Source organism: Cinclus cinclus, chromosome 9, assembly GCF_963662255.1.
Source record: "Cinclus cinclus chromosome 9, bCinCin1.1, whole genome shotgun sequence".
In the NCBI taxonomy this organism is placed as follows: domain Eukaryota; kingdom Metazoa; phylum Chordata; class Aves; order Passeriformes; family Cinclidae; genus Cinclus; species Cinclus cinclus.
The window spans coordinates 28,966,457-28,978,940 of NC_085054.1; the positions used below are offsets into that span (position 1 = coordinate 28,966,457).

The window sequence follows — 12,484 nt, forward strand, 5'->3', positions numbered from 1 at the left end:
ACCATCTCAGTAATTCACATCTCCCTCCAGCACTTAGAACCTATGAAGGGATGGAGACCAAGAGTCCCCGAGCAGAGTCCATTCACAGCCTCTAGCACAGGCACTCCTGTACCAGCACCTTGCTTCCACCCAGGGCTCACTCCAGGGACTTCATCTGTGTCAGGTCCAGACAGTGCAGCCCAGTCTGGGACCCCTGCCCTGCTCAGACCCCAAGGGATCCTGCATGCCTGGCACCCCACTGCTGTGGGGGAGAGGAGGCAGTGATGCCTGGCAGGGCAGAACAGGGCAGAGCCTGCCACATTTCCTAAAAACCCTCCTGGGGCTGGCATGAACCCCCCAGCCCAGCGTGCCAAAAATCCCTTTCTGGCACGATCCTGACTGTGTTGGTTAAAGAAGACAACTTGTGCCCAGCCTGGCCATGGCAAGGACTCATCTGCAGTGTCCCATCCCAGCCAGCCCGATCCCCTCGGTGCTGCCCCGAGCATTTGTGTGCTCATCTGCTTCATGCTGCTTTCTACAGGATTAATGATGTCTCCTTTCTGTTGGCTTGCCAGCTCTTTTTGCAATGGATTTGTCAAACACTAACAGAACTCTTCATCCCACTAAGGAACAAGCACTGAAGCTATTTTTCAGATGGTTTTCTACACTACAGCACTTTAATACAAAGATATTAAAATGCTTATAATTTTTCTACCTTTACTGCATTTCACTGGCTAGGTGTGCAGACTATTAATTATTCTGGTTTGTGATCATAAAGGATGTTTTGTTTAGAAATCCAGCATTCCCCATTGTCCAAGGTTCTCCGAGAGCTGCATCTCTGAATGCCATGCTTGCCCTGCTTCTTGCTAAAATAATAATACCTTTTTTCTTTGCAATACCCTGAACAATGCTGTGGCTACTGGTGGGAAGCAGACAAAGTGATAATGTGAAAATGACCTGAAAATGCAGAGGGTGTAAAGAGGACAGAGCCAGGCTCTTCCAGAGGTGCCCAGTGACAGGAGGGAAAACAACAGGTACAGACTGAAACACCTGAAATTTCAATGCACCCGTCAGTTTCCTACTGAGAGGCTGCATGAATGCTAGAACATTCTGGTCAGGGAGGGTGTGGAGCTGTTTAAACCTGTATTCAACCAGGTCCTGGGTCACCAGCTGTACTGACCCTGCTTGGGCAGGGGTGACCTCGAAGTCTGGAGTGGTCCCTTCAGCCTCAGCTGCAGCATCCAAATCCAGCTTCCCACACACATGAAACTTGTGACGCCAGGGCTGTCTAAATTGATATCTTAATGTAGCAATTTCACCAGCAGCCTGCTCATGCAGTTTAGCCCTTAAAGAATCTAAAATAAAATGGTAAATTGTTTCAGTTACCCTTCACATGCCACGCTGCTGAACTCAAAAAGGAATGTGTTGAAAAGGAGTCAGAAGTACATGCAATCCTTTCTACCTTGCTTTTGAAGTACACCGAAGCATAAACCATGTATAGAAAGATTTCAAATCTAACAACAAGCAAGCAGTGAATGAAATCTGCTAAAAGCATACTCAGACTGGAGCTGGGATAAGCTGCAGGAGCATTTGAAGGAGCTTTAAACTTCTGTAATAACATCACAGATTTTCTCAACTGATATGAGGTAACAGATTATATAACAAAAAAATTGCTTTTTGTAAGCTTGGATTTCCCTACATCCTGCTTGCCCCTCCTTTCAAATGGTCTCCAGTACTGAGGTCAATGCCACTGGGTGCAGTTCATGATGCAGCTTCAGTTTCCTCCATGCCTAACAACTCTCTGATCCTCTAGTGCTCTTCTCTGGATATTCATTTATTGTTAACCAGGGACTTGTTTGGTTGTTTGACTGCAGCCATTGGTATGGCAAGACCATAAATTGGTCTCAACAAAAGCTGCATTTCCCTGGAATTTCAGGGGAGCCAAGTGCCTGGAAATGTGCATGGAGAACAAGAGCAAACCCTGCAGGGAGTCTGGGGCGATCACAACTGACTGAAGGGAGCAAACCACACTGAAGCAGTGAGCAGACATAAATTTGTCCTGAAATCATCTGAAACCTCCCTATTAATCCATCTTATTAGCAGCAGTTTATGTGGTGTGTGTGGCACCCTGACTTTGTGACATGCCATGGTCTCCTCCTCAGGTTGTTTCCACGCAGCTCTTTCATTTCAGCCTTTTGAGCCAAGCCACAAATCAGTATTGGGGTACAATCTAGATTTCTGACAGGTTATGTACAAACAAATGAGCAGAATCAAGTATCAAATTCAGAGCTTCACTAAGCTGACAAAGCATTAATCACACAATAGTGTTCCCCAGACAGAAATGATAGGCAAATAACTCAGTGTGCATCTCCCCTCCTGCAGCACTCCCTGCTCTGCCCTAAATCACTACTAATATATACATTGGCTCAGGGGGTACAACATGCTTTCCACTTTTGAAATTTCAATTCTGAATCTACTTTTTCATTTTTTAGTTAGGATTTTGAATGTATGAGCCCAAGGCCAATCAGGAAAATGGGCAACAAGGATACGAGAGGAGAGTTCCACTATAGTTTTTCATAATACCAAGCTATTACTTTCTGTATCCAGCACATGAAATGTTTAGATTAGCCCTACTCCCTCCCACGTTTGTCTAATCCATGTCTTTTCATTACAGCAGAAGAAGAATTTCCTTTAAAAAAAATATAGTTATGACAAAAAACAACATAATTGCAACATTCCCAGCCCCCCCAAAAAACAAAACAAAACAAAACATAACAAAAAAAAGGAACATTGGTAGAAGCCAGAAAAGTAATGCTTGCAAAATATGTATAAAATGGGACTGTGATTCTGTAGGCTGGCCTTATGCCGTGGCCTTTCCCAGAAGAGTTAAAATCATATAGGATAAAATGTTCTTAACACAGCAGAGGTAAAGTGTAAGAAGTAACAAGAATTAGACAGGTGCTTCAAATAACAGTATATTTCACTTTTTAAACCATATTTGAACATTAAAATCCTCTGTGCCAGAGAGCAGTCCCAGGGGAAATACATATCCACAGGGGAATCCACATCCACAGGAGGTGGCAGGAGAGATTCCCAAGGCAGCCCTGTGCATGTGGCACAGGTCAGAGAGGAGGAGGAGGGCTCTGGCTCGTGGTGAGGCAGCACAGAGGGGATTTCCTGCTCTGTGCAGTCCCACCCTGGCACAGCAGGAGCTGCTCTGTGCCAAGGGACAGCGTCCTGGGCAGGCAGGGCCGGGGCACAGGGGCTGGGCAATCTCTGCAGAGAGCTTTTCCTGGCTTTCTGTGTTCTGCTGGTTAAAAGTGACCACCTGGTGCTGAATTGCCAGCATTCCTGCAATTGAAGTGTGCCAAGAAGGCCTGCTGCGTTCCTCAGGTTTTTATCTCCAGAGGCAGGATCATGCAAGTCTGGAGAACAAAAAAACCTCCCAAACAATAATTCTGCTTCACTATAGCAGAAATCTGGTACCACAGACTGCACAGAAAAGTATAACCTGCTCTTGATTGCATTCTTCCATTCCTATGAGCTCGAAATCAGAAGGGTGTATTTTACTGTGTCAACAGTAAATGTTGAATTTAAATATTAAAATAAATCCTAGCAGTTAAACTAATATTGAAAATACACTGAAACCTAGCTCTCCCATTGCCTGTTCCACAAAACAGTCTTCATTTTAGCAGTACAAGCACAGCCAACATTAAGTTTTGAAAGTTTTTAATTACAGTTGGCATTTCAAGTACGTTTCATAGTTCATGTAATATTAGAGGAGATTTTGCCAAGTGAATTATTAAATTGCTATGCTGAACAGAATGCACACACACCTTTTTCCAGTTCATTATTTCAGTATTGCATATTACAATAATGTAAAGTACACTACAAACTAATTAAAGTAATAAATTAGTTCTTTCACTCTAACATCTGAATAGCAATAATGTATTTACCATTCACCCAGTGTTACAGATATAACTATTTTAAAGACAAAACAATGCACAATACCACTGCACCATGTGGGGTTCTCTCTTCAAGCAGCCGTGATCTGTTATAAACAGACCTTGAAGCTGCCTGTGGTGGCACAAGAGGTGGCATCAAGCTCCTCACACAGGAGCACAGGGCAGCTGGCCAGAGCGAGGAGGCAACATCAGCCTCTAGAAATGGAGGAAAACTTGCACGAGGAAACAAAAGGATGCAAAGACCCAGGAGGAGCAGTGTCAGAAATGACTGTCCAGAGCTCAGATCCCTCTGTGCCACACAGGCATACTAAGCTTCTAGAATCTGAGTTCTATGCCAAAACTCCCAGTAATTTTGTAATAAAGCCAGCACTGTTTGTCATAATTGAAGGCATAAAAGGAAAATCCTCTGAGATCCCCATTCTGATGTTTTCCAGTTCACTTTTTCAACCTTGTAAAATGACACAATCTAGATGCTCTCCTAGAATCTCCCAGAATTTTATTAATCTCTGAATCACTTCTTCTCATCTTTCATTTATACTGTGGTTTGCAAGTTTCTTTTTCTTCTTCAGATTATTCACAACTTATTTTAAGAATCCCTGGGAAAAAAATTAGGGGGTTTCTTCAAGAAAAGTAACTTCACAAGTGAAGATTGTACATGGTAGAAGAAATTACAAAAAAGAACCACAAAATTTGGCTAGCCATAGAAGCCCATGGCAGAACAGAGCCAGGCTGTTCATGGTGGGATCGCAGAAACACAACAGCTGCAGGTCAGGGCTGCATGGTCACAAACAGCAAAATGGGATTATGACATGACTAGAGATTCAAATACTATTTAAAGGAATTCAGTATTTTTAAAAACCCATGCATAAAAAAACACAGGTCTCCCCATATTTGTCCCACAGCTCCTCCAGGTTGTACAGAGCAGGTGGGAGGTCCCAGTGAGCAGGAGCCACAAAGCACTGTACCATGCTCCCCACAGGGCCAGCACAGGCTGCCTGAGCTCAGTGTTGGGCTATGCTTGTCACCTAAAACAAAAATCACTACAAGCACTGATAACACTGCAATTGGGTGGTAAAGCTCCATGTCGGGAGGACATGGTACTGAAGGTACCCTTGGACCACAAACAAGCCCAGCGGCTTTTGGGGCAGTCCAGGCAGAGCCCAAGCAGTCACTGAGAACCAGAAATAAGCTCTGGGAAGGAAGAGCACTGCATTGTACGAGATCCAGCACCGCCGCCTTCCACAGCACTGTTCAGTCAGCTCCAACCCTGCTGCAGCTGCTCACCTGTTCTCAGCACAGAGTCCAAATATATCTTGAGAAATGTGCATGTTCAGATAACCACAGTGATCTGCTGCCCAAACCAGCTCCAGGCTTTTCCTCCCTTCCCAGCTTCCCTGCATCATCATCTCCCCTGCTCAGGGTCTTGCTGAATATAGAATTGAGAGTTATCCCATTTATGGCAAGCCAGAGACACCTCTTCATTCTTCCAGATGGAAGCCACAAGGCACAGAGAGGGAAAAATGCCTCTCAATTGTAAATTTGGATTTAAACCACATCAGCTATAACATTTTGCCTTCACATTTTTAAAATAAGGGCTGCAGCCTCAGAATAAGTTGGTCACCAAAGGAATCCTGTTTATAGAGAAATGGCCATTTTAGAGCTATGTCTTCATAGTGTGTTCTGAAAAAGAGAAAAAAGGAAAGCAGATGCAAAAGGTGATTAAGTGATAAGAAGTCACGTGCAGAAGAAATAGTAGGATTGCAACTTCAGCCTCAATACAAACTCCAGCTCAGCTGCTCAAACATTTCCCTGTGTGCCAGGACCGGGCAGAAGGTGAGGGATGGAGTTGTGGCCATTCCCATCTACAGGACAGAGCTGCTGCAGCTGGTCCTGGACAAGGCACAGCACTGCCAGGACCTATAGAACCTGACCCTGCAGTGCTGGGCACACACAGGGGGTGGGGGCACGATGGAAAATGCCCACGTGCAGGAGTCCCAGCAGCTCCCAGCACAGGCACTGGGGAGAGTGCAGGGGGCACCTCACACATCTCCAGGTAGGATTTGCTTGCCAAGACTTCAGAAGTCACAAGCAAATTGTGCCCCAACAAAGCTGATACTGCCAAGGAAATCGGGATGTATAGGAGACCTGCTACTGATGTGTAATTGTGTTAACTGGCAATAATAAAAGATTTGTACTATTCAAAGCCATCACACACTGAAATATAAAATATTAACAGTGTTATTTCTGGAAATACAATAAGAATAGGAAGTCTATGCATCTATTCCTAAATGGAAAGCTAATGAGATGGGTGCCCCAGGGTGTGAATACTGGAGCTTATAAAAGGGAAAAAATTAAAGTGTATATTAAGAACAGTTCCCTGGAGTCTGAATTCTTACAGGGGAGGGCAAATTCATCCAAGCAATATGAAAAAGCCATCATTTTTTAAATTTGAGAGTGCTTTTTTCTAAGTGTGGTATGTATAATTTTTCTTTTCTCAGGTGCCAGTAACCTCCTGAACTGCCACAAAGGTTTTAAAAAGATAACACGTCAGGGACTGCAGAAGGAGGTGGAAGAAGTTCAGGTTTGCACAGAGGCTCCATATCACATATCCCATCAAGCAGCAACACTCAGCAAGAGCCAGTGCTGTTCACATGTTTTGTTCAGATGCTGATGGCAGAGTCCCAGGCATGTCCTGCTGTCTGTGGTTCAATGCTCAGAACTCTGGGGTCCATGACATTCACAGCATTCAAACCTGTGCAAACTCTGAGCAGTAAATACAAACCCCAGCCAGAACTGCTCCAAGCCAAAGCTGGGCAGCAGAGAGGAGGGGGCTCCTTCTCCCTGGAACACAACCCAGCTCTCCTGTCCTGGCAGAGAACTCCTTGTGTTCCTGGACAGTCCTGAGACCACATAGTCAGGTGAGAAGTTCTGACATCAGCAGGTACCCATATCTTGTCCACAGCAAACTCGTGTGCCATTAACAGGTGGTGTCTGAAGGTTCCAGGAACTTTCAGCTCTAAAAATCTGCCCCTTTCTGTCTAAACTGGGAATTCTTCAACCCTGAAAACTTCAGAGCAGCACATGGAATCATATCCAGACTCCACAGGGTCTTGAATGACAAGCAATGAATGCTAAAAATTTCTGCATCTGACTGGCCTACGCAAGACCTAGGAGAAGAATTAAGGCAGCATTAGAGCATTTGGCAGTAGGATAATTATGAAATAATACATTTAAAAGTTTGCTGATCTCAGAAGATAAACTCATTCTGGCTCTGGTTAGAAGAACAATGGAGGTTCACATCCCTAACAGATTTTTAACTGGTAGCCTTGAGTAGCTTGTGCGCCACAGGCTGCCTCTAAGAGGTTAAAAAAATAAATACCAGAGAAGTGGCTAAAAGTAACTGATTCGATCATCAGCAGAATATTGTTGTATATTCTGTATATATTTCAATTGTATAAGTGTTTACATTTGAAAAAGGATTATGAAAGAAAAGCACTTGAGCACAACCCTCAGTTATGGCCTGAGGAGGAACACCACAAACCAATTCCAGTGAGGAAACTGGCCCCAAGGGCTGATCAGCACTGGTAAAATTTGGGATCCAGAACAGCAGCAATGTCAGATCCCTGGGGCTGACAGCATGTCACATCATCTTTGGTCCAAGTGTGTGAACAGTTACTTCTCACAGCTTGTCCCTGTAGTTCCTCTCTTTCCTCATCCAGCATTCTTGAGAACATCTTTCTGCTCTTGACAATGGGAATGTCAACATTTTATTGACATGTGTAAATACTACATAGGCTTAAATATTCACACATGTATAACCTTAAGTAGGCTGCATTTCTATTTACAACTACTTATCTAAATTGCTTCCTTTAGATACAGAATTCTCTCTTCTAGACCCATCTGCCATCATATGGAGGAGAGCTCCTTTGATCCTCTACAACTGCAAAATTCTGGTGCAGCTCTACTTGCCTGAGGTGTCACTTTCTTCACTGAAGAAGATCATTCTAAGAAACCACCATTAGCAGGAGCTGGCTACTTGTCTAGTAATCCATCCTCAAGCAACTTTGGGTACCACTGGACAATCCCAAGCAGTTTTGAGAGAGAAGTGCTTGTCTCAAACACCAGATCTCACAGGCTTTGGCAGACCCAGCAGATAGGTATGGAGCAGGTCACAGCCCAGGCTGAGCCCCTGCATGCTCCTCTGAGCAGTTGAACTTCTGGGCTGCTGGGGGCTGTTCCATTGGATCTCAGAGCTCACCAATCTGCCCATGGTCTCCTCCCATGCACTGTACCCTGCAGCCCCTGCTCCCAAAAGCCTGCAGCTTCAGCCCAGTGGATCAAGAACCAATCTGTGCCAGTGTCCCTGGAGGAATCCCAAGGAATGTGCTCAGGGCTTTGGCAAAGGGCCCCAGGAGCTTCCCTGGAGTGCAGGGATCTGCAGGCACTCCAGGCCTGCCCAGAGCAGCCACAGGCAAATGTCAGAAATGCAGTGGGAGGAGATTCCAGCAGGAGGAGGACAGATCAGGAATAACAACAGGGTACGGGGAAAACAATGGTGGAAGGGCAAGCAAGGCAAACAACCTCTGCAAGTGCTTCACATGTATTGTGCATCAGCTTTGTTTGACCCAAAAGACACGACATGTCAGTGCTGTGCTAACCTCAGACTATCAAACCTAGACTCATTAGGTCTGGATTGAAAACTTGTTACTGAATCAAGGCTGGCTCATCTTTGATGAATGTTATAGTCTTAGACACTTGCTCACATCCACTTTGGAGATATACTATAGCACCCTACAGCTCTTCAGTTCACCACAAACATGAGCAGCTATATTTAAAATTTAGGTTATCATAACTTCCTTGTATTTTTTATGCCAAACAAATGGATGGCTCAACTCAGTGGTGAATAGACAACACTTCTGAAAAAGAAAACCATTCTTTTAAGTAGCTTACTATTAAAATATTTATTATTTTTAAAAGTTTCCTTCAAAATGGTCAGATTATAGTCAAAGAACTGGATGTCATGCCCGTGTGGATTTTTTTTTACATTCAGTTGTAATACTTCAATGCTGATCTCCTCTGATAGTCACAGCATTTAAACGAGTGATTTGACTCCATGCTGAATAGGGAAATATTTTTTCCTAAGTTTACTGTCACATCCTTTCTTACAATACAGGAAAAGAGAAGGAAAACAGTCTGCAAGATGCTTTATACAATTTGCAGTACCCCTGTTAATTCCACCTGATGCTTTTCTTTTAGAAATTAATTTATCTTCGTTTCTGCCAGGATAAGAAATGCAAGAGCTGCTCTCCCAAAATTCACAATGTGTTGCAAAAGATCTTATCACTGGAGCGGGGATTAATCCTGGAGCACAAAACAAAGGGAAGAGAGCTTTAAAGGCAAGCAGGCACACAGCTTTGTGCTGAGTAAGAAAAAGCCCCCCAAGCAGCACGCCCTAATGTCTGCTGCAGAAGGTCTTCCCTCTAGTCTTCTTTTAAAATAATTTCATATGAAGATGGAAAGTACCAGATTACAAAGATAGATTCAATAGAAAAGTAATGTTTGGAATGCATGCAGACCTCAGCTGAATTTGTGATGTAATACAGCAAATACTTCAAACCCCAGCTGTGAGGCAGCACCCTCCCAGTCCTCTGCAAAGACCACTCTTCACTTCATGCCTTACCTACCTTGCAACATGGAAAATGTTGCCTCTCTGTGTTGTTTAGGAAAAGGAATTTTATAGAGAGAATTTGTTTTACAGGCTCTCTCTGCTGCAGAGCCCTGGGTAGATCAGATTCCCACAGCACAAAGCACAGCAGACCTGAGTGACCCCTGATCACCCATCAAAGTGCAACTCCTCAGGGTTTGTTCTGTTTGCTTTCCCCTGGCAAACAGGGGTGTTAAAGATGTGTACAGGCACATTTACTCTTTAAGAATGTACGGTGTATCCTCCCCAGCATTATCCATTTCACATTTTATTTCCTTCAGATGGCCACCATATGGCCCCCGTGATTTATTTCACCTGAGCTTCTTGAGTTCTTCCAAAGTTCTTCCTTAGGGACTCTGAATTCTGCTAAGGACACAGATTGATCTTCTGTGAGATGGAAGATGGAATAAAAAATTGGAAAGTCCTTTCCCCAAGTAGAAACTGCTATAAATATTAATTTAACTTCTCTGCTACTTTTCCTTTTAATTATCCCTCCCTGTCAGTCACAAGGCCCAGAGTGTCACCAATGGCATAGGTGCTTCTAGTGCATTTAAACCAGCTTTAAATCATGTATTCTTTAGTCAGTCTGCTGCCCCTTTGACTTGTTGTTGACAGAGGAAGAGAACTGGATAAAAGTTGGGTGATATCGTGGGGTTATTGCAGTGACTAAACCAGTGCACATCCTGTCAGATATTACATCTCTTTCCATGTGTGTGCCATCAGTTCCTTTCACAGGTGGGGTCACCATAAATGTTGTGGCTCTCTCTGAAACCTGCTGTTGTAATGAAGGAGATCTCTGCCCCTCTCAGACAAACGCACTCCTCACGAGCACACCCAGGGTTTACTCACAGGTAAATCATTGTAGCAGCTACACTGCCCCTCTGGAAGAGGAAATAAGTAAGATTTCCTGATGTGAAATGTACTGAAATGCAAAATGTTAAGTCAATCAATGGCGAAAAAGAAAAGGTGGAAGAACAACCCTAATCCCTGATTTCCAGTTCCACACTCTCTTCCCTCAGAGACAGACTCCCTTTTTACCCAGCCTATGGGTCCCCCTCAGGGTGGGTTTTACCTGTGTGAAATGGTACTGGACTGAGCTCCCTTTTACCTGCCAGCAGCTGCTTTCCATGTCCAACACTCTGTAGTTGTAAAGTTCAGAAATGTAGAAAGACTAGTCTGTAAAATGAACTATAACTGGGCAAACTAAGAGTTCTCAAATGCATATCCCCATCAGACCAAAGCAGAACCCATGGATACACTGAGAATAATTTCTCTGAAAATGAGTGAGCTCTGTGCCCAACATCATCTTCCACCCTCCAGCCCTTTCAAAACAAGGTCACAATGATATCCTCCTTTAATGAAAGAAATGTTCCTTTTTCCTTCCTCTTTTCTGAAAAACAGGTGAGTTGGTTTTGTTCAAATGTTCAACATTTTAACAAAGATGCCTTTGAAGGTCACCCTTGAAAAGTGTAGGCCTAATAGGCTTAAGTTTCAAAGAGTTCCTGGAAACAGGAGGTCAAAATCCAAAAAACTTTCAGGCAATGTTCAGTGTATTTGTGAGAATCTTAAACTACATGGAGACAACAAAGCACTCCAAAACCAGCTTGTTACTTCTCATGCGGAAGGAGATACAAGAAACAAAGGGGAAAAAGGTGACTCAAATTCACAGTTCTGGAATAATTGGCCCTTCCATCTCTGGAAGGTTGAGTAGGTAAGAGACACACAGGCATTCCAGAAAGGAAAGCCTGGGTAAAAAAACACCAAACATCCCCTCAGCTCCAGAGAACCACTCCTTCCTGCCCTTGGCTCAAGGGAAGGCTGACACAGGAGTCAGAGCATGGTACTCCCCACTCAGTCATGCCCAGGCAGTTTCTAACCCTAAACTGCTTGGATTCAAACCTTCTTATGCCAAACAGCTCCAAAACACAAGACAGAAGGGCTTTGTGTTATTGCTAATTAAAAACTAGCATCAGCATCAAAATCCTGCCTCACAGAACAGGTTTTACCATGCTTTACTTCTCGTAGAAAACCTAAATCAAGGTTTTAGTATTTCAATGAAAAGTGAGGGCACAGCAGCGAGAATATTGGTAAAGTGAGAATAACACATCATGAATGTTCTCAGATGTTCATTTCTGTGCAAGTCAAAAATCAGAGAGCAGTTTAAACAAATCTTAACATGCCTCTCATGCCCAGAAATGGAATTCCTCCTACAAACAGCTTAGGCATGAACATCATAACATCTTCCTCTTGTGTCCAGCCTCCTCCCACTTTGCTCTACCAAAACCACACAGGTATTTTTATCTTTTTTCACATCTTACCACAGTAAATCAGAATATTGTGAACCTTCTATAACAAGGGCGAACAAGTTACAGGATCCATTGATTCATGCCTTAAAAAGAATTCTTAAAAATAAACACAAGGGCAGACATATCCATTATTCATCTGAGAACAGATTAGTGTTGGTGTAAAAAACTTCATTTTGAATGCATCTGTTAGATACAGATTTAGTGACGGATTTATAACCAAACATACCTTTGCTTTCAGATCAGCACAGATCTCCAGTTGCTTTTGCCTGGAACCAGCCAGCACCACTTGTGCCTCGTGAGCAGCAGCAGCTTCAGCAGCAGTTGCCACTGCCCTAAGGACAAAGGCTTTCCTGACCTGAGCCCAGGTTAGCAGCAAGGCTCTGCGCTGATTCCTGATGGAATGGCAGTGATCCCAAGCCTTCTCATGAACAACCTGAAAGAGGAAGGCATTTCAGAAAGGCTTAAAAACTATTCATTAATAAAATTAAAATCCTAGACATTTTTGCAAACTTCAGGTGTCATTGATTTAG

The 12,484-nt window shown here is 43.6% G+C and overlaps 1 protein-coding gene across 1 annotated transcript in view; it reads right to left on the reverse strand.

The window, feature by feature from the left end:
- The window catches only part of CCDC148 (coiled-coil domain containing 148), a 32,950-nt gene that overhangs the window by 7,152 nt on the left and 13,314 nt on the right, over positions 1-12,484 (reverse strand). Inside the window, exon 9 of the mRNA XM_062498608.1 lies at positions 12,181-12,387. Coding sequence (XP_062354592.1) covers positions 12,181-12,387 — 207 coding nt within the window. The remainder of the gene's footprint in view (positions 1-12,180; positions 12,388-12,484) is intronic.